Source organism: Macrobrachium rosenbergii, chromosome 39, assembly GCF_040412425.1.
Source record: "Macrobrachium rosenbergii isolate ZJJX-2024 chromosome 39, ASM4041242v1, whole genome shotgun sequence".
NCBI classification, from domain to species: domain Eukaryota; kingdom Metazoa; phylum Arthropoda; class Malacostraca; order Decapoda; family Palaemonidae; genus Macrobrachium; species Macrobrachium rosenbergii.
The window spans coordinates 9,808,361-9,835,058 of NC_089779.1; the positions used below are offsets into that span (position 1 = coordinate 9,808,361).

The following is a 26,698-nucleotide window of genomic DNA, read 5'->3' on the forward strand; positions in this document are numbered from 1 at the left end:
GGGTGAAGAACTACTTTCTCTACATACCTTCTTTACGACGTGTTATTTTCACTCTTGTGACTTTCTCCTTCCAGTTACGCGAATCGAGAGAAATCAGAGAAGAAAACTCGAACTTTTCATTTGTCATGTATATAATTATCCCTTAAACAGCGACACTTAAACAACGAGGAATAAATAATGACCAAACCAGTCTCACCACCTTGTGTTCAAACTGTATATTTATGTATTTATATATTGTTTAAATATATTTTATTCCCCATAAACATTATACTGGACGTACCATAGGAACTGCAACCAACAAATTTATCTAAGTGGACAATGGAGAGTATAGCATAGAGAACCCTTTTGAGTTTTTGGGTTTCCATAACAAAGATCGATTGATTAGTCAATTATTAATGACATTGCCACAACTGGGCACTGAAAGGGTATTCCTTCCGGGCACTTGAAGGACAAGAAAAGAGTTTTCATTGGAGAGCTAGTTTCAGAACAAAGGGGGGTAATCTGAGGGAAGAATTGGGCGGCTTTCCTTATTCATTGTTACAGTAGCGCGTTCCGGTGACCCCGTCGATCCAGCTGCGGTAGAAGGCGACTCCTGGGCATGGGAACACCACGCCGGTCAGAGGGCACGCGTCCACCGTGATGGCATTGATCTGCCCCACGGCGTAGTACTTGCTGTCCGTCCACTGCTTGAAGATGGCAGCTCCAGCATCACCCTGTAATGTTCGTTGAAAAAGATATAGTTTAGGACTAAAACACACACACACACACACACACACACATATATATATATATATATATATATATATATATATATATATATATATACATACATATATATATATTTCTCTCTCTCTCTCTCTCTCTCTCTCTCTCTCTCTCTCTCTCTCTCTCTCTCTCTCTCTCTCTATATATATATATATATATATATATATATATATATATATATATATATATATGCATACGTGTATATATTATATAGAAAATATATATATATATATATATATATATATATATATACATGTATATTTATATATACTTGTATCTTGTATATATATATATATATATATATATATATATATATATATATATATATATATATATATATATATATATATTATATTATATATATGTGCGAATATATGAATACACAGATGACTGGGATTCATTTAGAGCGAATGAAAGGGCAAGAGTTCTCATGTCGATCATTAACAAAATCGATTATTTTCTCTTACATTTTGCAAATAATAGAGATAATGAGCATGTGAATTGGCATAAATTTACCAGAAGATTGAACAGCCTCGGAAGCAACTTTTTGCCAGAGGGTGTTAACCTTTTTCGTTATAAGCTGGTCTTTGGGATGAGGTTGCTGGTCCCTGGCTGTGACTGGCTACAATCTAGTAACAACCAGTTGCATCATTCACTGGTTTATGTCAGCAGAGACGCTATGAATTTTTCAGAAAACAGGCTGAAGTGTCACCTCTCTTCGGGATCGATTTTCTGTCCCCAGCTGATGAGGCTTGACAGTCAACCACTGAGCCACGTGTATGTGTGTATGTGTGTGTGTGTGTGTGTTTGATTGCAAAATGCTATGTAGCGAGTACTTACATGGCAGGGTGTCGATGGCTGGAACCTTATGAAGATGCAGATGAGGTCGGTATCAGGCCATGCGAAGCTGCAGGTCCTCAGTGTAGCTTCTGTCATGTTGATGGCTGGATAATCTGGGGGATGGCAGAAACATTGTATGCAGATGATTTTGCTCTTCAGCCGGATAGTGTGTCTTAGATCATCTGTCTCGTTATTGTCACTTTGTCCGATTTGTTTTGGCAACGTTTGGTCAAACTGCAGATCTGCAGTGGTATTTGTGGAGTATTTATCCTTTTTAATGATTGTCATTTGATAAATACGTTTGATAAATACATTTTAAGTGCGAATCACTTAGATAAACTGAGTAATACTCAAAGAGTAATATGTTTGTTTTCACGTTGGCTTTGGTTCTTCAAAATATGGCAATACAATTACAGGTGATTGTTACAGGTAAGAATGTGTTATACAGTCACAGGAGGAACTATATATCACTATCAGTTACTCAGATTTTGAAACCTATAAATTTTTCATATTAGGCCTGTATAAAAAATTTAGTGGGAAATTATCCTTAGGTTGTAGGTACGTTTTATAGCTTAGAAGAATTTAGGGAAAAGCCACTATGGGTTGCACTACATGTATAAGTTTGAAACTATGGCAGGTAATGATGAAAATTTATGATATCTGTCTTGTGAGGAACCACAATAAACTTAAAGGTAAGGAGGCTGGCAAATTGTCAATAAGAAAAAAATGTTTAAACTTGGATGGTAGGAAAACATAATCAGAATATATAATGAGTGACCCCTGGCTTAAAATATGGTTGCTTTTTAAGGGTAAATGTTAATTATTTACCATGTTCTGTCCAGCCAAATCCAGCCAAGGTCAGTTGGGTATTGGGTATCACTAGAGCAGAATGTATCGTAGAATTGGCAAGGCAAATTGGAGCCACTCTGCTGTTCAGTGTGAAGCCCTTGCCAGGCATTGTTATGACGGCCATGTTGTAGACACCCTGGAAAAAGGTTAGTAGAGTAGTATGCATGCCATATAGTGGGTACCTATTTTGAAGAAAAAAGGTCACAGTAATGAAAAGTTAATCAAAAAGGTCACAATAATGAAAAGTTAAAGTATGTTCAGAAATATAAAAATAAGGATACTTTTATCTAATCACGTGTACTTATTTAATTGGCATGAATTAGAATTGTGTCTTTTTCACAATTATAGAAAAAATATACATACTGAGATTCCCTCTGTACCTCAGTTAATTAGACACCGGATTGTTATAGAGTGAAAAACCTCTTCACAAGGAATCCAGTGCTATTTTATCAAATCGAACATGTTTTCATTAAAGACTACTTAGCCCTATCTTTAGTTTATGTCCTTGGATTGCTTAGTAACCGCACAGTTCTATTACTGTGCCTTGTGGTGAGGAACAACACTGCCCTCTAGGGAAAAGTGGGCGAGTCCGCCAGCATGGTATACGTAGCCTATTACATTTTTCTGAAGGGATATGTCAAGCCCTTAGCAACCGCTGCGTTAGACGCTGTGCCATTAGTATATGCAGAGATCTGCAAACCCTTCGCGATCAGGGAGCCATGTACATTTAGCTCAGTGGACACCCACGACCAGACCTTCAGATGTATTGGGAAGCGCGGAAATTGTTAACGGAGAATCTCGACCCCACCAGCAACGATCAGCATATCTTGGGCTCTCAGACTTTACATTGATTAGAAAGTCGTGCTTGCTAGTGCTCGTTTGACATCGCTTTAATGAACATACATATTATTAGTGTTCAGCCAGTGTAGAAAGAATTTTCAATCTGTAGTGCAATGATTGTCGTTAAGGCGAAGAGAAAGCGCAATGTTTGTTGACAGTGCAGAAAAAGTGCAATGTTTGTTGGCAAGGTGCAGAAAAATTCTATGCATGTGTAGCATCATTAAAGTTAGCTTTAGTAATTATTATACAATATAGGCCCTACTAGTGACACGTACTCAGAATGAGAAACTGATACTACCGTAAAATACGGGTCTTTTGAAGAAATGACATATTTTTAGACGTTCCAAATCTTTGAAATATTTACTCTGGGAGCATGGATGCAAACTCGACACATCTGTCTCAAAGATACAACTTGCACTGTAGGCATTTCTTAAGGTTCTTTGCATCGTCCCTTCGGCCCCTAGCTGGAACCCCTTTCATTCCTTTTACTGTACCTTCATTCATATTCTCTTTCTTCCGTCTTACTTTCCACCCTCTCCTAACAATTGATTCCAAGTTCAACTGCTTTGAGGTTATCCTCCTGTTACACCTTTCACGCCATTTTACTGTCAAATTTCCGTTCCAGCGCTGAGTGACCTCATAGGTCCGTGCGCTTGGACTTTGGCCTAAATTCTATGTTCTGTTCTACACAAGATCACCACCCAGTATGCTTACACCTCCATTGCTGACGTCGAAGTCGTCGTAGAGTGTGACGTTGTCCGCGTACAGGGTCTGGGCTTGCGGCGTCTCAGACGTCGAGATGTCGTATTCTCCTGCCGTGAGTCTTATCCTGACGTTGTCGATTCTGTTCCGACGGGGAAGACAAGGAGAAAGGATGCCACTGAACTTGATCAAGAATCATCGTAAATATTTGATTTCTTCTCAACGTGGTTTGAACCTCCGTGTTGTCGTGGTTTTTGTATAGGTTGTGTTACTTTTTAGGTTTTTGTTTAGGTTGTGTTACTTTTTAGGTTTTTGTTTAGGTTGTGTTACTTTTTAGGTCTACTTCAAACAAATTGAATCCGCGATAACGCGTGAGTTCAAATCACGTTCGGGGCATGATTTTACCAAGGTACCATTTAAAGGAAAGAACTTATTCAACTAATGGGCAGATCCTAGTACGAGATTTCAAATCGCAATTCAGACTTAAGAGTTTTTCAAACATTTTTGAATGAACGCATTCGATAAAAGTATGAAGGTTCTTTTAAATATATTATTATTATTATTATTATTATTATTATTACTATTATTATTATTATTATTATTATAATTTGGCAGCAGACCCTCTTTTAAACAGGTTCTATTGAATATTATTGCTGCTTCAGCTGCATTTATTTTGTAGAAGATTTTTTCTATTTTCCTTATTGCGGACTTCTCTTCAGTGGAGGTGCGTGCTAACAGCTCGCCTATATTTGTCATTTCATGGGGGAAAAGTCAAAATCTGGATTCTGACTTTTCCCCCATGAAATGACAAATATAGGCGAGCTGTTAGCACGCACCTCCACTGAAGAGAAGTCCGCAATAAGGAAAATAGAAAAAGTCTTCTACAAAATAAATGCAGCTGAAGCAGCAATAATATTCAATAGAACCTATTATTATTATTATTATTATTATTATTATTATTATTATTATTATTATTATTATTATTATTATTATTATTATTATAACAGCATAGTTAGAGACTAAGTCTTTGATATTTAAGTAACATTATCTAAGCTTACATAATGAATGAGAATCATTAGAGAAAGGTAACTAGGTATTTTAGAATCTGTAGACTGTTTTGCATCTCAATTCAAGTTTGTTTCATAAGATCAGTCGAATAGGAAAAAATCATTAGAAAATGCTAGTGGAATTTTTAGAATCAACAGTTTAACCTAATAGGGATTATACTATGTAACCGAACTGGGATTTTTAAGCCTTAATTAATCCCATTCAAGGTTTGGAATCGATAGCCTTGGGTAGACATTATCTCTCTCTCTCAAACAAACATTTTCGTGCTGGGTAAAGGAATACTATCCCCCTATTTTATTAATCTATGTGAAGGATAAGATTCCATTAAATACGCGTCAGCCAGGATGTATAGGAACTTTCCCCCGTAGGGGGTTAGTGCCGTCAGTGTACCTCATGCAGTGCACTGTAGGCATTACTTAAGATTCTTAGCAGCGTCCCTTCGGTCCCTTGCTGCACCCCTTTTCATTCCTTTTACCGTATCTCCATTCATATTCTCTTTCTTCCATCTTACTTTCCACCCTCTCCAAACAATTGATTCAGAGTGCAACTGAGAGGTTTTCTTTTGTTACACCTTTCAAACCTTTTCACTCTCAATTTCCGTTTCAGCGCTGAATGAATTCATAGATCCCAGAGCTTGGCCTTTGGCCTAAATTCTACATTCTTTTCTGTTCTATAGGAACTTTCTCTCACATGCCGTTTGAAAGACGCATCGCGTCATCCAGGAGACAATTGTTAAGTGTTCAGGGAACCATTAGTGTGAAAGCACTAGAATCCTCTAAAGGGTTTCGCTAATAACGATGCCGAACCGTGAAGTGGGATCAGCTGATGTTACAAAATCCTAGTTATTTCTTATTGCTCTCTCTCTCTCTCTCTCTCTCTCTCTCTCTCTCTCTCTCTCTCTCTCTCTCTCTCTCTCTCTCTCTCTATTTATGTATATATGTATGTCTGTATATATATATTTATATATATGTATGTGTAGATATATGTATATATATACATCTCTCTCTCTCTCTCTCTCTCTCTCTCTCTCTCTCTCTCTGTGTATATATGTATGTCTGTATATATTATATATTTATATATGTATATGTGTAGATATATGTATATATATACATCTCTCTCTCTCTCTCTCTCTCTCTCTCTCTATATATATATATATATATATATATATACATATATGTGTATATGTATGTTTATATATAAATAAACACATATAATTTCTTTACCCAGTTGGAGTATCTTGGAAGAAACAGAAGGCGGAGGTGACGACGTGTTTTCTTGATATCAGATAGCCCGTGCACCTGACGTAGACGCTGTCCCTCTTGACGTCAACAGTGACGACCCAAGGGTAGACCAGAGGTGCATTGTTCGTCTGGCTGATACGACCTGTGAACCCATTCGCGTCGCCGCAGATGTCGTCTTTTGAAAGGAGAGAAATTCATGTGAAGCATTGAATGTTTGCGCATCCTTCGGCTGAAAGTACCTGCTTATATGATGTCAAATTTGTCGGCGTTTGTTTTGAGGAACGATTGTTGACGTTCGTGAATGTATTGCCGAAGAATATGTCATACACTTACCACAGATCTTCCATTATCAAAGAGTGTGTCCTACACTTACCACAGATCTTCCATTATCAAAGAGTGTGTCACACTTACCACAGATCCTCCATTATCAAAGAGTATGTCCTACACTTACCACAGATCTTCCATTATCAAAGAATATGTCATACATTTACCACAGATCTTCCATTATCAAAGAGTGTGTCCTACACTTACCACAGATCTTCCATTATCAAAGAGTATGTCCTACACTTACCACAGATCTTCCATTATCAAAGAGTATGTCCTACACTTACCACAGATCTTCCATTATCAAAGAGTATGTCATATACTTACCGCAGATCCTCCATTATCAAAGAATATGTCATACAATTACCACAGATCCTCCATTATCAAAGAGTTATTCATGCACTTACCACAGATTCTCCATTATCAAAGAATTATTCATGCACTTACCACAGATCCTCCATTATCAAGGAATATATCATACACTTACCACAGATCCTCCATTATCAAAGAGTATGTCATACAATTACCACAGATCCTCCATTATCAAAGAATTATTCATGCACTTACCACAGACCCTCCATTATCAAAGAGTATATCATACACTTACCACAGATCCTGCATTATCAAGGAATATATCATACACTGAACAAAGATCCTCCATTATCAAAGGGTATGTCATATACTTACCACAGATCCTCCATTATCAAAGAGTACATCATACACTTACCACAGGATCCCCCATTATCAAAGTATATCATACACTTACCACAGATCCTCCATTATCAAGGAATATGTCATACACTTACCACAGAGTACGGGCTCTGGTGCAACAGTTGTGGTTGTGGTTGTGGTAGGGGGTTCAGTTGTTGTGGGGGGAGGTGGTGGTATTGGCAGGGCAGCTGTAAAAATAGACGAAACACTTTGAAATGTTACAATTCAGTTTTGACATTTTTCTTAAACTGTCTTGACGTGTATGCATATAGATATATTTCAAAAGGTGTTTATTTCTTAAAAAAATAGCTGTTCATGGTCCTGTTCATTTTGTAACCGGAGAATAACACACGACATGAAAGATGCTTTTATATTGATTGTATATTAGCTTTCTGAATGACTAAGAATCCTGAATCCTCGTCTGTTCAACACTTCTCACATTTCACTTAGACCCAGACGTCTATACAGTGCTTGATTGAGCACACAATGATTTACCTATTCTATACTCCTTCTCCTCTCATTTTTCAAGTTTTCACCTTCTAAACTATATATATTTAGCAGACAAAACCTCCCAGGACTTTCAGGCACCTAAAACAATCACACTTTATGAGGGAAATGTTTACTCAGCAGCTCCTTCATAGTTTGAACATATACACTATTTTTTTCTAAATGTATTTGAAGGCTGATATTAGGCTGCCTCTACTTTCCATCCCTCAGTTACTAATAACCTGTTTACATACCACTACAGCTCTGCCATTTCATTCATAAAACATTAGTACTCGTCCCATTCCACGCTTTCGTTTGACAGTTGGCATCCATCAGCCCCTTTTTGGAATTCCACGGAATTTTATAACTATAAAACTTGTTAACATAACTTGTTAAGTAACTCTCAAACCAGCTTCGTTTAAAGACTTCCAAAAAAGTTCGACAAGCTTCATGACATCACTGTTGTTGTGGGGGTAACGCCTGCCTCTCTCTCTCTCTCTCTCTCTCTCTCTCTCTCTCTCTCTCTCTCTCTCTCTCTCTCTCTCTCTCTCTCTCTCACAGGCCTGTAATGTTTAAGTATGTCAGATGTGACGATATCGAAAGCTTGGACCTACTTACTCTTAAATGATTACCTGGCTGTCAGACATTCTTTTAAAAATTTTTATTATTTTATACACATCAATTGTGTCTCAAGCCATCTGTCTTGCAGAGGTTTCATTATCAGGAAGTAACATAAAAATTTATTATTTTATATTCATATGTTCATTATAATAATGCCGGTTTACTTATTAAATAAGGTGGGACTTGCAGTATGGGACGGTATCAGAAAAAATGATTGTATTAATAAAGAGGATTCTGTTAATAAAGAGGATTGTTTTAAGGCTACCGTGTAAATTTCGTAGTGCCTTTTGTTTGTAAGTAGATAAGTTTTCCGAGCTAGTCTCAGACGATTGTAGATATTGTAGGGTCCATACTCGGGAGACTAATTTTTTAGTTTTCTGTAAAAGAAAACTACTGAGATGGCTTTGTCTGTCCGTTCGCACTTTTTCTTTCCGCCCTCATGTCGTAAAAACTACTGAGGCTAGAGGCCTGCAAATTGTTATGTTGATCATCCACCCTCGAATCATGAGGCTAGAGGGCTGCAAATTGGAAAGTTGATCATCCACCCTCCAATCATCAAACATACCAAATTGCAGCCCTCTAGCCTCAGTAGTTTTCATTTTATTTTAGGTTAAAGTTAGCCATGATCGTGCGTCTGGTACAACTATAGGTGCCAACGACACAGGCCACCACTGGGCCGTAGGTGAAAGTTTCATGGGTCGCGACTGAGAGTTTCATGGGCCGTGGCTGAGAGTTTCATACAGCATTATACGCAGTATAGAAAACTCGACTGCGCCGAAGAAACTTCGACGCATTTTTTACTTGTTAGAATTATGACGGACTATCGGTTATTCGAACAGAATCGTACTCACATGCACAGATGGTTCCCGTGTAGCCATGCCAGCGAATTCTGTGATTGGTTGCAAAGCGAACGTACATGAGAGCTGTGTCTTTCGAGTCGATTTTGAAGTTGTAGAATTGGCCACACTTCCTGGGTAAAAGCACAGGGAAATTTGATGACTTCTTTGATATATGTATAAACCTGTGAAATCGAACTGCTGGTGATTTAGCATTTAATTCGCGTTACTCCCTGTTAGCGCTACTGAATTGTTGTTTCTCTGATTGATAATAAGTGTGAATTCAGTTTTTAATATATATATATATATATATATATATATATATATATATATATATATATATATATATATATAATATATATATATATATATATATATATATATATATATATATATATATATATATATATATATATATATATATATATATATATATATATATATATATATATATATATATAAGAAGTGTGACCCAGAATATGTGAATCGAGGAGGGCAGCAGGGGTTTGTGCAAAGTTTCTGGAAGATGAGTGGACTGGCTTTGCAAGCTCAAATTGGAATATATAATTAGAAAGGTAACTTCAAGCCAACTCTGCTTCTTGCAAGTAAAGCGTGGATGTTGAAAACGAATGGAAGAATAGAGGTTGAAGTCGCTAAGATGAACGGTTTGCGTAGTACGTTTGGAGAGACTGGTATTAAACGGGAATATGGAAATACGTAGATGTAAAAAGGGCACCTCAGCTGAAGATAATGATCGGTGTTTTGAGATTGTCTGACCATGTGGAGAGAATGGACGATGATTTGTCGTGAAAAGTGCATAATTCTGAAGCCTTAGGAGGCAGAAGGAGAAGAAGGAGAAGGAGACCTAGAAAGTCCTGATAATTGGGATGGTAGGAGTGTAGGAATGAAAGGGCTCCAATATCCAGGAAGGTGGAGAATGTGCATAAGACCTAGGTGAGTGTCATAGTGTGTTGAGGCGTGCTCAGTGCATTGCTGATGAGCCTCTTGTATGGGCGTACGAAGCACCTAAAATTCTGGAACTTTACAAAACTTATTTTTGTTTTTGTTTATCTTTTTGTAGCATAGAGTTGGGATTCATTGGCATTCTTAGTGTGAGATGTGATTTGCCACTCACGAAAGTATAATTGAGCATCATAACTAGATCCTAAACTGAAGCACTGAATTTTAAGTTTCTAAGTAGGTATCTGCTTGGCTTCCTAAGATTGGCACTCATTACACATTATTTTACAAAGAAAGAATTGGTTTTCCAGTGGTTATTTGCTGTTACATATGCTTATATATAAGAGCAAATATCCACTTGTATGGTCATATATGTTTTCTGGTGATTAAATGCTGTTTTAGATTCTAGTCAGAAACAGTCACAGATGACAATCATGGTCTTTCCAAAGATGAGAAAGCCTGTGTATTGCATTATCGTCATAGGAACAGGTAAAGGAATGACAAACGAAATGGCTTCTCAGCGGTTCTTACTTTGTTATTATACTCCCCACTCTCACATTCAGCTTATCTCGGTGGCAACCTCTGCTGATCTGTAGACCTCCAACAGGGACGGTGAAGGTCATCACGCTGTCAGCGTGTGTCTGGCGAAAATTAAAAAAAAAGAATATGTGAGTTTGCGTTGTCTGACCATTAGCTTTATCCTGGCGTTGACTCTTATATTCCTTTTACTCTGATAAGACGAAAATTGCTGAAATATTACTCTGTTTAGTGCGCTGTTAATCTCAAAAGTTGACTGCATTTCACAGTACATGAGGCTTGGTATTGGAAGTGACTTGTTTAATTTGAATTAGAGCTTGTACGTAAACATATGACCTAATGAAGATTAGAAAATGTTAGTCTTTATGATATTCAGAGTTTTTGGTGTGGATATGCTGACTTATTATTTAGGATATAATCTGGAATACTCAGTTTTTCCTTCAAGTTAAATTAGGTTTGGCAGTTATCTTCTTGAGAGATGAATTCGTATGGTTTATTATAACAGAAAACCTCTCTCTCTCTCTCTCTCTCTCTCTCTCTCTCTCTCTCTCTCTCTCTCTCTCTCTCTCTCTCTCTCGTTTTTAAACAGATTAATAAAAATTATAAAATGACTGGTCACGGAGATATTCTGAGGTTTTGGTCCGCGCATTCCGACTTATTATTTAGGGTATTCTGGGATACTGGGTTTTTCTCTGACGCTAAATCAGGTTTTGCAATTATCTCCTGGAGGCAGAAATTCGCATGGTATATTACAACAGCTCTCTCTCTCTCTCTCTCTCTCTCTCTCTCTCTCTCTCTCTCTCTCTCTCTCTCTCTCTCTCTCTCTCTCGTTTTTAAACAGATTAATAAAAATTATAAAATGACTGGTCACTGAGATATTCTGAGGTTTTGGTCTGTATATTCCGACTTATTATTTAGGGTATTCTGGGATACTGGGTTTTTCTCGGACGCTAAATCAGGTTTTGCAATTATCTCCTGGAGGCAGAAATTCGCATGGTATATTACAACAAAAAAACTCTCTCTCTCTCTCTCTCTCTCTCTCTCTCTCTCTCTCTCTCTCTCTCTCTCTCTCTCTCTCTCTCTCTCTCTCTGCTTCATACATAGCTGTTTGAAAAAATCGTCGTCAGGTGGTTGTTACTTACTGTGTAAGTCCAGCGATAGTCAACGTTGTTAGGGTATCTTGCTGGATAGTTCGGCGATTTATTCGTCACACACGTCCCTGGAGCTATGTACTCGCTGACTGGAATGAAATATGAAAGATATTCGTTTTAGGAATGGCCAGCATGCTGATTGGAATAATGGCGATGGGTTTAAAAACGAAGAAATTTGCTTTGGTGATTGATTTAAAAATAGAGAAATTTGCTGTCCCAAAATATTTCCCCTGTAGGGGGCTAGTGCCGTGAGTGCACCTCATGTGGTGCAATGTAGGCATTACTTAAGGGTCTTTGCAGCGTCCCTTCGGCCCCTAGCTGCAACTGCTTTCAATCCTTTTACTGTACGTCCGTTCCCATTCTCATTCTTCCATCTTACTGGCCACCCTCTCCTAACAGTTGGTTCATAGTGCAACTGCGAGGTTTTCCCCCTGTTACATCTTTCAAACTTTTGCTGTCAATTTCCGTTTCCGCGTTGAATGGTCTTAGTTGCCCCAGTGCTTGGCATGTATGCCTAAAATCTATAAATCAATCAATCTCCTAAAATATTTCAAATAACGCAAGGTTTTATAGATGCGTGGAGCAAGATATGCGTCAAGAATATTATTAGATATGAGAATATGTGCTCTTTGACATGCTAGTGAATTTGGGTTGAATGCTGATTGTTCTGTAATCAAATACATAGGTGCTGTCAAGATGTGTTCGAAAGCTCTAATTCACTGACGAAAGAACCATTGATCAAAATTACCTATCGAGCAAAGTCTCCCAAATAATCTCAACTGTTGTTTGTTTGTTTGTTGCGACCAAGGGAAAATCAATATCCTTTATTTCAGCTCAGGACCATTTATTTCCTAATTAATTATTTTCTTATAAAAGTTCTACAACGACTGTCAAAGTCCACCTTGCAAAGTTAACCTTAGTTACCAAGTTTTCAGTCAGAAACTTGACTGGGAAAATTATAATGCAGAAAGTGTTTGAGTATTTCTGCCTTTTTTTTAATGCAATGGCTTATTATTTTTCTTACAAAGGCCCGTAAAAGAAATACAAATTTGAATACGCTGCCATGTTGCGGCCAATATATACTGTATGTGTGTATTGGCCGAAATATGGTGGCTTAATAAAATTTTGTTTCTTGAATGAGGCCTTTTTTTTATGAAGTATATATGTATAAATATGTATATATGAACATATATATATGTATACATGTGTATATATACACTTTATAAAAAGTTCTCATTAGAGGAAACAAAATTTTATAGTATTTATAGATATATATTTGTGTGTGTATGTATGTATGTATATATATATATATACATATATAATATAAAATATTATAAAGAAATATATAAACTACCCCCTTAATTGAAGAAAAAATTGAAATAGAGAATTTGTAAAAGTATATATTTACGAATTCGAGGAAAGTTTTCTTAAAGGTTCCTTCACAATTATATATATATATATATATATATATATATATATATATATATATATATATATATATATATATATATAGCCTATATATATATATATATATATATATATATATACACACACACATATACACTACATACATGCATACATAAAGTCACACACTTACACGTGTAGATGGTGGCAGCTCTATGTTCATCGTCGTCCTCGGGAACATCGGTGCCACACCAGTAACAAGTGTCCGATTCTTCGACGATGGTGTAGGGGTCGTCGGTGGCACCGAAGTCTGGGACCTCGACTTTCCGCTGGTACTCACTCTCTTCTATTTCTTCGTCGTCGCCTCCTTCGGGATCTTCTGCGGCTTTTTTCGTGTCCTTCTGATCGTGAATCTGTAAGGGGAAGGAGGACTGACGTCAGGGATGAACTTTGTCGTGAATTTAATCTCTCTCTCTCTCTCTCTCTCTCTCTCTCTCTCTCTCTCTCTCTCTCTCTCTCTCTCTCTCTCTCTCTCTCTCTTTGTAGGCATTACGTAAGGTTCTTTGCAGCGTCCCTTCGGCCCCTAGCTGTAAACCTCTTTCAGTTATTTTACTGTACTTACGTTCATATTCTCTTTCTTCAGTCTTACTTTCCACCCTCTCCTAAAAATTGATTCATAGTGCAACTGCGAGGTTTTCTCTTGATGCACCTTTCAAACCTTTTTACTGTCAACTTCCATTTCAGCGGTGAATGACCTTTGGCCAAAATTCCATTCAGTTGCATTAAGTTCTCTATCTCTCTCTCTTTACAAAAATGCTGAGTTTTATACTTTAAAAACGATTTTTTGTTTCATCAAAACGACGTTTCTTCTAGAAACAGGATCGTGTGAATCACTTGAACAGTCTTGTGATCGACAGATGGTAGCATATTGTGAGATGTGAGGGCGAATGTGTTGCTTAAGAACTAAGCATTTTTATGCTCAGACTGTTGAGCAAGAAGGCAAGATACGAGGAATGGTTGTAGTGCTTGTAAGGCCCAATATGCAAGAACACTAGGCAAACAATGAAAACGATGTACTGTAAGTTAGATATGGTAGTATTGCAGGGAATTTACTGAGCAGGTACATAGGTATGTAGTCTTTTTTTTTTTATTTAGTTGACGATAAATCTCCGCAGCCGATTGTACAGAAACTAATTATGAATGAAAGTGTTTATCGTATCAACCAACAATGTTAAAAAAATAATCTAGCACGATTAAATAATGAAACCTGCTGACATTTATGCGAAGTTAGACAGATATTGTATATGGCACCCACGGCACCTGAATAAACATCTACAGTTAACATGTACAGTGCATTAAATAGAAAATAGAGAAAAACGTGAACATAAAAAACATGAAAAGGTAGGGAAAGTTATTTGGGCTGTGAGGAAATAATACTAGCAAAATTCCATCTTTCAAATACATTCATTCTTTTGGAGTTTGCAGTTTATAGTTTCTCTGACGTCATTGTAGACTTTTTCCCCGTTGTTGACGTTTACTCGCATGATTGAGTTTCTTTCTTAAAACTTGAACAGGTCAGTCCACTTAATCATTTTATTCCTCAGTTATATTGAGTGGCACTTAAACGATTCTGTTCTTAGTGGTGAAGTTTTGCTGGTCTTGATAGTCTTTCGAATACCAAGGAAAGCTGTGTCTTAAAGACATTAGGGTTCACTGTTCTGGCTGCGTTAAACCCACCCTGAACACCCCCGGTCGAAAACATTTCCACAGTTCTTGACGTTGTAAGTGATTTGTGTCTACAAACGTAGTTAACTATCCTGAACTAATAATTTTAGATGTCCTTAATTTTTAAACAGTGACGAAGTTTTAGAAACAGCTGACTACAGTGTCCCTCTGGAGCCAGACACGCTGAAGTTTGACGTTGGTTGTTTACAGGTTGATGAATATTAAAATATATTTCTCGAATATTCAAGTGTTTATTCATTCGTTCGTGAAATGTGAACGGAACTTGTTCCCTGGGGAACTGAAGCCTCCCACGATTGGTAATGAAATTAACATTTTGAATACGTTAAGGAAGCTTATGTTAATTTCTGCGCAGCTGTTCGAACGAAAACCAGGCCAGAAAACCAAGCCAGAACCATTCACGGAAACGGTTCCTCGTGTAAAACACCGCGACCGGATTTATTGGGTCATGAATTCTTATTCATATTCTCCAGATAGTGTGAAAGTTACCAACACCAGAGTCATACGATCCATTCATAAAACAGTCAAGTCTTTGTCTTTCGTTTGATTTGCCTGAATCGTTCTGCTTGAATATGAGTCTCGTCTGGGACACGTTTTCTTCAACTTGATTCAGGTCGTCATCTTGGACAGTGATTTCTTCCACGGCGCTGGATGACCTCATTGGTCCCAGTGCTTGGTCTTTTGGCCTAAACTTCATATTCCATTCCATTCCAGTCCATTCTTCTACTTAAATCTGTTTGTTCTACTCGAATCTGTTTGTTCTACTTAAATCTGTTTGTTCTACTTAAATCCGTTTGTTCTGCTTGAATCTGTTGTTCTACTTGAATTTGTTTGTTCTACTTGAACCTGTTTGTTCTCCTTGAGTCTGTTTGTTCGCCTTGAGTTTGTTCTTCTACTTAAATCTGTTTGTTCTACTTGAATCTGTTGTTCTACTTAAATCTGTTCGTTCTGCTGGAATCTGTTGTTCTACTTGAATTTGTTTGTTCTACTTGAACCTGTTCTTCTACTTACGTCTGTTTGTTCTACTTGAATCTGTTCTTCTACTCAAGTCTGTTTGTTCTACTTGAATCTGTCTTTCTACTCAAATCTCTTTGTTCTACATGAATCTGTTCTACTGAAACCTGTTCTACTGAAATCTGTTTGTTCTATTTGAATCTGTTCTTCCACTCAAATCTGTTTGTTCTACTTGAATCTGTCCTTCTACTCAAATCTCTTTGTTTTACATGAATCTGTTCTTCTACTGAAATCTGTTTGTTCTACTTGAATCTGTTCTTCCACTGAAATCTCTTTGTTCTACGTGAATCTGTTCTTCTACTGAAATCTGTTTGTTCTACTTGAATCTGTTCTTCCACTGAAATCTGTTTGTTCTGCTTGAATCTGTTCTTCCACTGAAATCTGTTTGTTCTGCTTGAATCTGTTCTCCTACTTAAATCTGTCATCTCAGGCGTGTTTTATGTCAATGGCTTGCTGTTTTTATTTGTCACGTCGTTGTCAAGATCTGATTAGTTGTTAGCTTGGTAATAATTTAGTTTTTCAAACAAACAAAATCAGTCCCTTTTTCCTTTATATATTACTAAGGATGAGCTGTGTGTGGGATCTTTCTTTTGTTTAGTTCTCCTCACTGTAAACAAAAACAAACAAAAAAATTCTAGCCTCCAGTTTTGCCCTCATATCAATACTGGAGAAGGGCTAAAGGATAATGTTACTCTTAATTTTGTGTAAGGAGTCTTACTCTTACTTTAGTGTAAGAAGCCTTACTCCTAATTTTGTGTAAGAAGTCTTACTCTTAATTTTTTGTAAGAAATCTTACTCTTGCTTTAGTGCAAGAGTCTTACACTTACTTTAGTGTAAGAAACGGACTATAAACGCTCACATAAAACAGGATTTTGAAACGAACTCCATGACAGCTGTGCGTAGATGTATATTACATTTTTGATGGATGTAACGCCTATCAAAGTCCCCACGATTTCCCTCTATTTGAAGAATTTAGCCTTTAATTTTGAAAGCCAAGGAAGATGTCGCAGTGAAATCGCTGAAAATTAAAGCATATCTAATTGCTTTCTTGTTAATGTGTTCGTGATGCAATTGATTAATAGCTAGCTTATAAACCTCAGAAAATATACAATAAAAGAGTATAAATAAAATCAGTCAGAAAGATCGTAACGTTTTTGCTAATGAAAGAAATAGCTGCTATCAGATCACAGGTTTGTCATATTTAATAAATGCATAAATATTTAAGTTCTTTGATAAGTGGAGAACATTACGTTCAGCCCAAATAACCAGTCCTTTGGTAATGTAGGTTGTCACAGGGATCAAATTTTGGGAAGCAGAATTTTGCTTATTGTCTTGTAGCGAAAATTTTGACTAATATTCAGTTCCTCGTTGGACGAGTCGGTAGAGTTCCTGGCTAGCACTCTGCTAGGTCGGAATTCGAGTGTCCGGCCTGCCAATGAAGAATTAGAGGAATTTATGTCTGGTGATAGAAATTAATTTCTCGCTATAATGTGGTTCGGATTCCACAGTAAGCTGTAGGTCCGGTTGCTAGGTAACCAGTTGGTTCCTAGCCACGTAAAATAAGTCTAATCCTTCGGGCCAGCCCTAGGAGAGCTGTTAATCAGCTTAGTGGTCTGGTAAAACTAAGGTATACTTAACTTTTGACTAATATTCTCCAGGTAACATAGACTTTTATTTCAAAGCTGCAGAAAACGGAAGGATCTTGGATGGCAACTGTTAACTGTTATACAGGATTTATTATTAAAACAGCCAACAAGTCTTAAGGCTTCGTTGTTGTAGCCTGGCAGCTCATTGTTAAGAAATCGGACGCGCTGTAGACTGGTAGGTTGTCAGGGCACAACAAGGGAATCTTCAGATACACTGGCAATAACTGTAGCAGTGTTGCAATTTTTGGTTTTCTCCATATCTATATCTACAGTGTTTTTGTTCAATACTTGACAGATTTGTTCCCATTAGGAAAGCCCCAGTACTTTCAATTGTATTTACTTCCAAGTTACTGGTTTGGTGTTTTACATTTTTCTAATTATTGTGCATCCACGCCTGTTTTAGATATCCCATATATCACTGAATAAATAAGTTTTAAGGAAAGTTTAGAGGAACATTGACACTTTCAGTTCTATATGAAATGATTAATTTTGTTGTAATTAAGGTACTCGTTCTTTTCTGGTGAATATTACTTTTATATACTGGTTTGTAATTAGTCGACAAAGTCTATAAAGGTAAATAGGAATACATTCTGAAAGCGTAGCATTCAGGAAGTGCACATGCACACTTACATAAACATATTGGGAATCTAAAATTCGGTGACCATTTTAAATCTTTAGCGTAACATGCATTTATGGAACTAAAAAGCCGGAAATAGAGTGACTCTTGAGTAAATGAAAAGCAGAATATTGTAAGATTGTGTAGGTATTACTGAAGTGGGATTCATCGTTGTTAGCATGCCTGTCCCACTATAAAAATATGCAATTCACTGGGTTATCCTAATATCGTGGAAGTATTTTTGTTAGTATGGGTGTTTTCTGATTTTAGATTTCTGTAAAAGGAAACTATTGTGCCGGCTTTGTCTGACCGTCCGCACTTTATTCTGTCCGCAGTTTTTTCTGTCCGCACTTTTTATGTCTTCCCTCAGATCTTAAAAACTACTGAGGCTAGAGAGCTGCAAATTAGTATGTGGATCATCCACCCTCCAATCATCAAGCATACCAAATTGCAGCCCTCTAACCTCAGTAGCTTTTATTTTATTTAAGGTTAAAGTTAACCACAATCGTCCCTGTGGCAACTATATAGGATAGGCCACCACCGGGCCGTGGTTAAAGTTTCATAGGCCGCGGCTCATACAGCATTATACCGAGGCCACCGAAAGATAGATCTGTTTTCTGTGGCCTAGGTTATACGATGTACAGAAAACTCGATTGCGCCGAAGAAACTGCGGATCATTTTTTACTTGTTTTTCGTTTATGCTGTCACTGTAAGAAAATTGCATTGTATGGAAATCTGGTTGAATTTATGAAACTTATTTAGGGAATGATAGCAACATTTTATATATAAAAATTAGGCACCGAAAGTTATAATAGAAAAAATGTGTTTATTTAACATTGTTATTTTTATTCATAAGTAGACATTTCTAATAAACGTTTGAACAGCATATAGAAAAAAAAATTTACAGACGAACTTTCGATTTGATATTGCCACAAATTTCGTCCGATTCGAAAATGATCCGTTTTGAATATAATTACAGGATATTAATTAACAGGAATTGCCATCGGAATTGCCAATAGTCGTACCTATTACCTCGTTAACAAGCCACAAGTGTACGGTCACATTATCCGGATAATTATCACTCTGACGTTGTGAGGAATTTGAGATTGGGACATGATACGTGTGCTAGGTGGAGTTTATGTAATTCTGTTTCGTGTTTTGTTCATATTGTCTTTCTTCCATCTTACTCTCTACCCTCTCCTAACAACTGATTCCAAGTGCAACTGCAAGGTTTTCCTCCTGTTACGCCTTTCAGACCTTTTACTGTCAATTTCCGTTTCAGCGGTGAATGACCTCAAAGGTTCCAGCGCTTGGCCTTTGGCCTAAAGACTGTGTTCATTCATTCATTTATTTCGTGTTTTTGTACGTCGAACCATCTTTTAACTGTAGACAGGACATCACGGTTATTATGTAATGGTAGGTAGACTGCTACTAACTCAAAGAATCGTTTCCCAGTATCAGGTTTAATGTTCCTCAGTTTGATAGGAGATTTATCTTGGCTACAACTAAAATGTGGAATAATTTTCCTAGTGCAGTTTTGGAATCTTCTGATCTCCAGATTGTTAAGTGTGGAGCGCACTCATTCGTGCTTCCTGCTGTTGTCTCATTTTCTATTGCCTCATATTTATTTCTTCGTCACCTCTTCCTATAACTTGAGTCCCTCTGCTGGCTATTTTCCCTTTGGAACCCATTTGTGTTTATAGTCAGCTAACTCTGTCCATTAAAGTTTTCGTCTGAAGAAAGGAAGGAAGCCTATTTGGAGGTTAAGGAGATACGTAACCCACCATTGGATTCAATTTATGCTAATGCTACAAAAAGTTCATACGTGATATGAGAGCATTCCATGGGTGTCCATATTTTTGTAAAACTTCATCTCCTTTATTGTAAAGTTAAGGAGTTGCACATAGTTATCAACCTGATACCTGTTAAACTTTGAGATGTCAGGATACGCAGGACTTGTTCGGGAACTGATCTTGTCGGGTAGAAAGGCCCAAGTATCTATGTCGTTGATCTGGGATAATCATCAAACCTCCGTTATAGTGGCACTGATATAGGAGAACTGTCTTCTCTTAACAGTGTCAGAAACTGTTACTGTGCAGTATTTCAATTCTTCGTGAGTTTTCAATCCACAGCCTGTCTTCTGATGTTCCACCTGGTACCCTCATAATTTGCAGTTTATTAAATTGGGGATGTTGATTATTTCCAAAATACCCATATCTTTCGTCATTCAGTGTGCGGCACCTAGTCGCTTCCAGCCAAGCCTTGAGTCTTGAGTTATTCGACTATAAAAAACAAACACAAAAGTTGTTGTGCAAGATTAAGAAACATGAAATTTTGTAAGTGAAATATCTCTCTTTAGTGTTAGTCGTTACCTTATTTGAGGCCTATTTTCCCATATTCCTTCCTCCTGAATTATTTTAACTTATTACCCCATTGTTTCCACGGCCACCCCGATTATTTAGTCATTTGGCAACCTTTTACAGTCCCCTTATATTTTAGGTGGACAGATATGCAGTGAATAAATTTTAAGGCGCCATTCCTCTGTATCTCTGAAGGCTTCTGTTGGTGCATTCTGATCACTTGTCTCGTCGCGCCTTGGAACCGTACCCAAGTTTTGAACATTGTCGTGAATTGTGGCGTTTTAAAATTTTGTAACTAAACCACAAGTACTTGTACTTTATTTAAGAAAAATTTCTCTTATCGTTTATTCTTGTATTTTAATTTTGAAGCCTTGTTTTTCATGTTGTACTAGGCTGGTATGTATTCAGCTGTGGTGGCAGTCTGGGCGCCATATTCTAAATGTTCTCTTTTAAATTTTTATGGAGTTAGAAATATTATTGGGAAGATGAGGTGAACCGCATTTTGTATGTATATGGAATTCTTTGTTTGTGTAGAGGGTCTAAACTCATTTGTCTAATTGACATCCAGAAATTTTGACAAGGTGTAGTATATGATCTAAGCAGAGTATCCTGCCTCTAGAGAAGTTCCAGTCTTTAGCTGCCCTAATCTTTGCCAGAGCAGTTGGTTCTAGACTTGCTACTGCCTCGTTTCCAGAGCTGCCCCCAAGAACTAATTTTCCTTATTCATGCTGTTAGCTTCTTGGGTTTCACTGAGACCCATTACCACCCACACTAGACTCCCAGGGTCTGTTAAAAGTTACAGTTACTTCTTTGTACTCATATTATTCCGGGAATTTTCACCGCAGCGAATTTTCCCTATACGGAACATTCAGCCTTTTTCATTGCGGTTTTAAGCAGTCTTGTCACACTTCTAAAGGCTCTCAAGGCTCTGTTGTCTTGAAGTATTACACAATATATACATATACACACATACATACATTCATACATACTACACACACACATATATATATTTCTATATATGTGTGTGTGTGTAGATGATGGAGCAGTTAAATTTCAAGAATTGGATCGTAGAGTCAGAGGGATTAATATGGGCGGGTACTTTAGGGATGGCACATAGTTGTAATTTAGCAAAGTAAACTCAGAAAGAAAAGTTAATAAACAAATTATTCTCATAATATAAGAAGCAAATGGAGGAATGCCGTCTAAAGAGAAAGCAGTCTTGGTTCTATGGAGTGAATATTTTGCAGATTTAAGTGGGGAACATAGAAGGGGGTAAAGAGCTCAGTATCACGAAAGTGGAGGAAATAGTGAAAGTTGAAGAATTCTTGCGCGAGTCACTGTTGAGGATTAAGGATGGTATTGAAACTGTGACTGAGTGGTTGACCAAGGTGTGTAAGTTATGATTCACTCCTTTTGTTTCAGTGTTAGACATGTTATAAAGTTATGATTCACTCGTTTTGTTTCAATGTTAGACATGTTATAACTTTAGAAATAATTCGGTACTCAGTTTCCAGCGTTAAAACTGCTTGTGCACTGGGAATTTCACTTTCAAAGGTTCTTTGAAACGTACGTTTTGGCATTTTGCTTGGCATCTCCTCGAATGCAAATTAACTAACTTTCTGTCACTACTCTTCTTGGTGTGGGATGACACTCGGTTGTTTTCAGTAATTGTTTGGCTGTGGAACCCGCCCTCTGGTTTAGCGCCAGTAAGGTGTGTGTCGCTAGATAGTCGCACTAGGTTCGCGAGGCCATTTTTAACAATAATTGACGTTTCAGTTATCTTATTGAGGTAGGCATTTGTTGCTTTTGCCATCTCCATTATTGTTGTTGATCACCATCACATGAATCTTTGTTGAGTGAAGCATCTGATGTCCTTAGTTCATTCGCCATTGCGTTAAGAACAATTTTTGAGAGAGGAATAGAAACAATTTCATGTTTTAAATAACTGCTGATCGTGAAAGATAAACTCATGACAAGTGATTGCAGAACGCTTAAAGTCACCAGATAGGAGTTATGCGACCGGTACGATAGTTTCTTTGTGGCCATTATTATAACTTCCCTGTATTGATATTAGCATGGTACCCCTTACTGCAAGTTTAGAGTGAAAAATAGCCTATGGAAGCCTGAATTTTTATTTTATAAATTAAATCGGCCGACTTTGAGGCCCAATAGCTGAGAGGGGAACCCTGCCACGGACATGAGACTCCAAATTAAATAGGAAATAGACAAAAAAAGTGACAAGCTTAGAATGACGGGCCACAGCAGCATAGAGCGGTCACTAAACAAGACACGGTAACAATGTACAGTAGACGGTTGACGGTGCAGACAGTAACGATAATTTTTATCAATGAGACTTCTGTTTGTATTCGCATACAATGTAGGTTAGTGAGGTGATTAGGCTTTGAGCGGAGTTTTCTTTTTCTGCGTAGACTTTTTCTAGATGCAACAAATACTGTGAAATGTGCTTCGGTTTCCATGTTAATGGGTAGGTCTTTTGTAGAATGCAACCTATTAGATTTTCATTTTTACTTTACAGACTTTTCCCTTATAATTGTAGACATCCTTTGTCAAGATGAATTTAGACTTGTCATATTATGCGTTATGCGTTTGCAACTTTATAAAATTAACTTCAGTATAAGGGAAAGATGAAATGAAAAAAAGATGGGTTTCTGCGCCATTTGACTTGACATTATAATGCATTAAATATATTTTTTTTTATGCCTAGGTCACCGAGACTTGCAAGGCAACGCAAAGCTACCTAGCTCGGTGTAAGAAAAGAGAGGAAAAATTGTAGGCTTCAGAAGTGCTCTGTCTTTAGGTGATTAAAATCATTGTATCACTAAAGATAAACAGATTAAAACTGCTCCAACAACTGGATAAAGTAAAGTTCCACTCTGACTAGTGGTTTTGTTGATCACTATAGTATTATTTTCAGCATGCCACAGTGATTATGGACTTTGCTTGAGGCAACTGATCAAAAAACATTTTTAAGTGAACTCGAATATTTTACTCATGTGCAGCCGTAGCTTGTAAATGATGAAATCTGTCATGAATTGACCCTTCCTTTATAAAGACCGTAATGTTATTGTTATTAGACCCTTGTCGACTGAGTCGGGGCGATTTTAGTTCTTCCATCTGCTAGTATGTCTGGTTAAGTATCTCTTAGTTTAACCATACCACTGAGCTGATTAATAGCTCTCTTAGGGCTGGCCCGAAGGACTAATCTTATTTTACGTGGCTATGAACCAACTGGTTACCTAGCAACGGGACCTACAGCTTATTGTGGAATCCGAACCACATTACGACGAGAAATGAATTTCTATCACCATAAATAAATTCCTCCAATTCTTCATTGGCCGGTCGGAGAGTCGAACGCTGGGCCAACAGCGTGCTAGCCGAGAGCTCTACCCATCCCGCCAATGAAGAACTTTGTATGTCGGGTGTCTGTTACACTTACCTTATCATTGCAACTCTCCTTTACTTTTGAGAGGTTGTCGAACAAATTTGTGGTCGTAAACAAGAAAAGCTGAGGTATTTGCGTTTTCAAATTATCAGAATTCCGAGGGGGGGGAGGGGAAGAGGGTGAGAGTTTGAGCACTCGGTGTGTATATTAATTTTTTTAGGGTGTCGATAAGTTCCTCGTTGGACGAGTCGGTAGAGTTCTCGGATAGCACTCTGCTAGGCCCGAGTTCGAGTCTCCGGCCGGCCAGTGAAGAATTAGAGGAATTTATTTCTGGTGATAGAAATTCATTTCTCGCTGTCATATGGTTTGGATTCCACAATAAGCTGTAGGTCCCGTTGCTAGGTAACCAATTGGTTCCTACCATGTAAAATAAGTCTAATCCTTCGGGTTAGGCCTAGGAGAGCTGTTAATCAGCTCAGTGGTCTGGTTAAACGACGGTATACTTAACTTACGGTGTCGATAAACCTGTGACAGTATTTCACACTGCTGTCAAAACCAAGATCAGTCGAGGCATTTTCACAAAGCGACGCATTACCTGTGTATCCTTCCGGTCATCGTTACCAGACAAGGAATTGGCAGCAGCGGTGGCTTCATTGACGCAGAGGGGGAGGAGGCAGGCGAGAAGGATAAGAACCGACGCAGTTGTTGGTCGCTGCCGCGTCATGGTAGCGTCTTCGAAGTGGTGGTGGAGGAAGAACCTCTTGGGTATGAAGCCGGTGCCGTCGGGGGAGGAATTCAAAACGGGAGGAATTCAAAGAGGGCAGCGCAGCGCAGCCAGCCCTTGGGAAACGAGTCTCCACCTGTCAAAGTTCACGGCACACTGGATGCTCCGAAGGACCCCGCACCTGGTGGTCTGCCGTGACGTCAGGCTCATTAATGCGGCCAACAGCTGTCCCATACGTAATCATTCGAGATCCATTTGTGTTTTATGGATGTAGAAAATTCCTGGGAAGTTCGAGTAAGCATTTTTATGCGAACTCAAAAACATGATACTCAGAATGAAGTATTATGTGTATTCTGGCTTGTTACAGGAACTTTCAAGGCTATCATTGAATTCTTCATGGATTTGGCATAACCTGTTCACATCACAAATGATGATCACAAGTATGATTTGATTTCTACCTGTGGATGTCTTTTTGTATAATCTGGCTCGTGCATACTTGACTTATCGCTCTGGGGTCTTGTAGCTGTTTCGCTTTTAGGTTGAAATGGGCTGTAAACTGTGCATTTTTTCCATTTTCCTTGTACGCACGAAGAACAGAGTGAAAGTTAAATATATGATTACGAAGAAAAGACGGGACGAGCAAATAAATAACTGAATGAGAATGGTCAGTATATATATATATATATATATATATATATATATATATATATATATATATATATATATATATATATATATATATGTGTGTGTGTGTGTGTGTGTGTGTGTGTGTGTGTGTGTGTGTGTGTGTATGTGTGTGTGTGTGTGTATTATACATAATCAGTTTTTTGATAGATCAGAGATTCCTTATAGAAAATCCTCCATCAAGAACCTATGTTTTCTTCTAATTACTAAATCTAATTACTAAATCTTGAAATCATTTCGTGTGCTTGATGCTTTGGTTCCCTGTCTGAGACGGAATCAAAGTAAGTCAGCGGGCCTTTATTCTGTGTCATTTTTAGAGTATTTTTCATTTTGTAGGGAAGTGACGTTACCTTATCTTTTTGTTAATATTATTTGGTCACTGTTCCGTTGGCCTAAAAGAGAGAACTGCTGTCTCCTTCGTCAGTGAATGACGGGTGATAGGAAGGCCTTCAAAAATGAGCAGTGTAGGTTTAGATTATGGGAAAAATAGTAATCCTTACAATTTATCAGTTGGATGATGTTTCTCATTCTTTTATTGTGTCAAAATATGGACTTCTCTCCTTGCATCAGTTTCCCCCAAGATTCCCTCTGTACTCTACCACCTTTTTCTTCTTTTCATTCTGGTTTTAACTAGATAGGGACTATTTGCATAGAATTATTAAAATGTATTAAAAGTATGAATATCCCCTGTTTCATTCCTCTTGATATCCGTATAAAAAGTAAATGAAATGAACATGGCATTCATGAAATCCTTATATGCATATTCTTAAGGAGAATAGCATGTCTTAGCTCCTTGGAATCGGGTGATGGTTTTGTCTCGACTTTTCAATCCATTATGAAGTTGGGGATGATTAGGAATGCAAAAGTGTTTTTACTGATTATTTCGGTAATGATTAGAAACTCTGAAGCAGCGTCGTGTGAATTACTTTGGTGAAGGTTAGGGATATGAAAGATTTTATAGGGTTAATAGTAAAATCAAATTCAACAAGTAAAAATACGCCGAAGTTCCTTCCGGGCAACCGGGTTTTCTGTACAGCGTATAATGCTGTATGAGCCTCGGCTCTTGAAACTTTCAGCCAGGGCCCGGTGGTGGCCTGTCCTGTAGCGTTGCCAGACGCATGATCATGGCTGACTTTAACCTTAAATAAAATAAAAACTTCTGAGGCTAGAGGG

At 37.7% G+C, this 26,698-nt stretch overlaps 1 protein-coding gene and 1 long non-coding RNA gene across 2 annotated transcripts in view; one reads left to right on the forward strand and one right to left on the reverse strand.

Annotated features, from left to right (window-relative positions):
• Positions 1 to 25,004, reverse strand: LOC136825717 (uncharacterized). The gene is made up of 11 exons (XM_067082489.1): positions 24,713 to 25,004; positions 13,529 to 13,748; positions 11,923 to 12,020; positions 10,775 to 10,884; positions 9,299 to 9,417; positions 7,436 to 7,528; positions 6,288 to 6,480; positions 4,009 to 4,138; positions 2,434 to 2,590; positions 1,606 to 1,718; positions 1 to 713 (listed from the first exon to the last, which is right to left on the reverse strand). The coding sequence occupies exons 1-11, from the start codon at positions 24,839 to 24,841 to the stop codon at positions 528 to 530; spliced, it is 1,548 nt and encodes a 515-aa protein (XP_066938590.1). The 5' UTR covers positions 24,842 to 25,004; the 3' UTR covers positions 1 to 527.
• Positions 1 to 26,698, forward strand: part of LOC136825731 (uncharacterized) — a 583,078-nt gene that overhangs the window by 50,573 nt on the left and 505,807 nt on the right. The gene's annotated exons all lie outside the window — the stretch shown is intronic.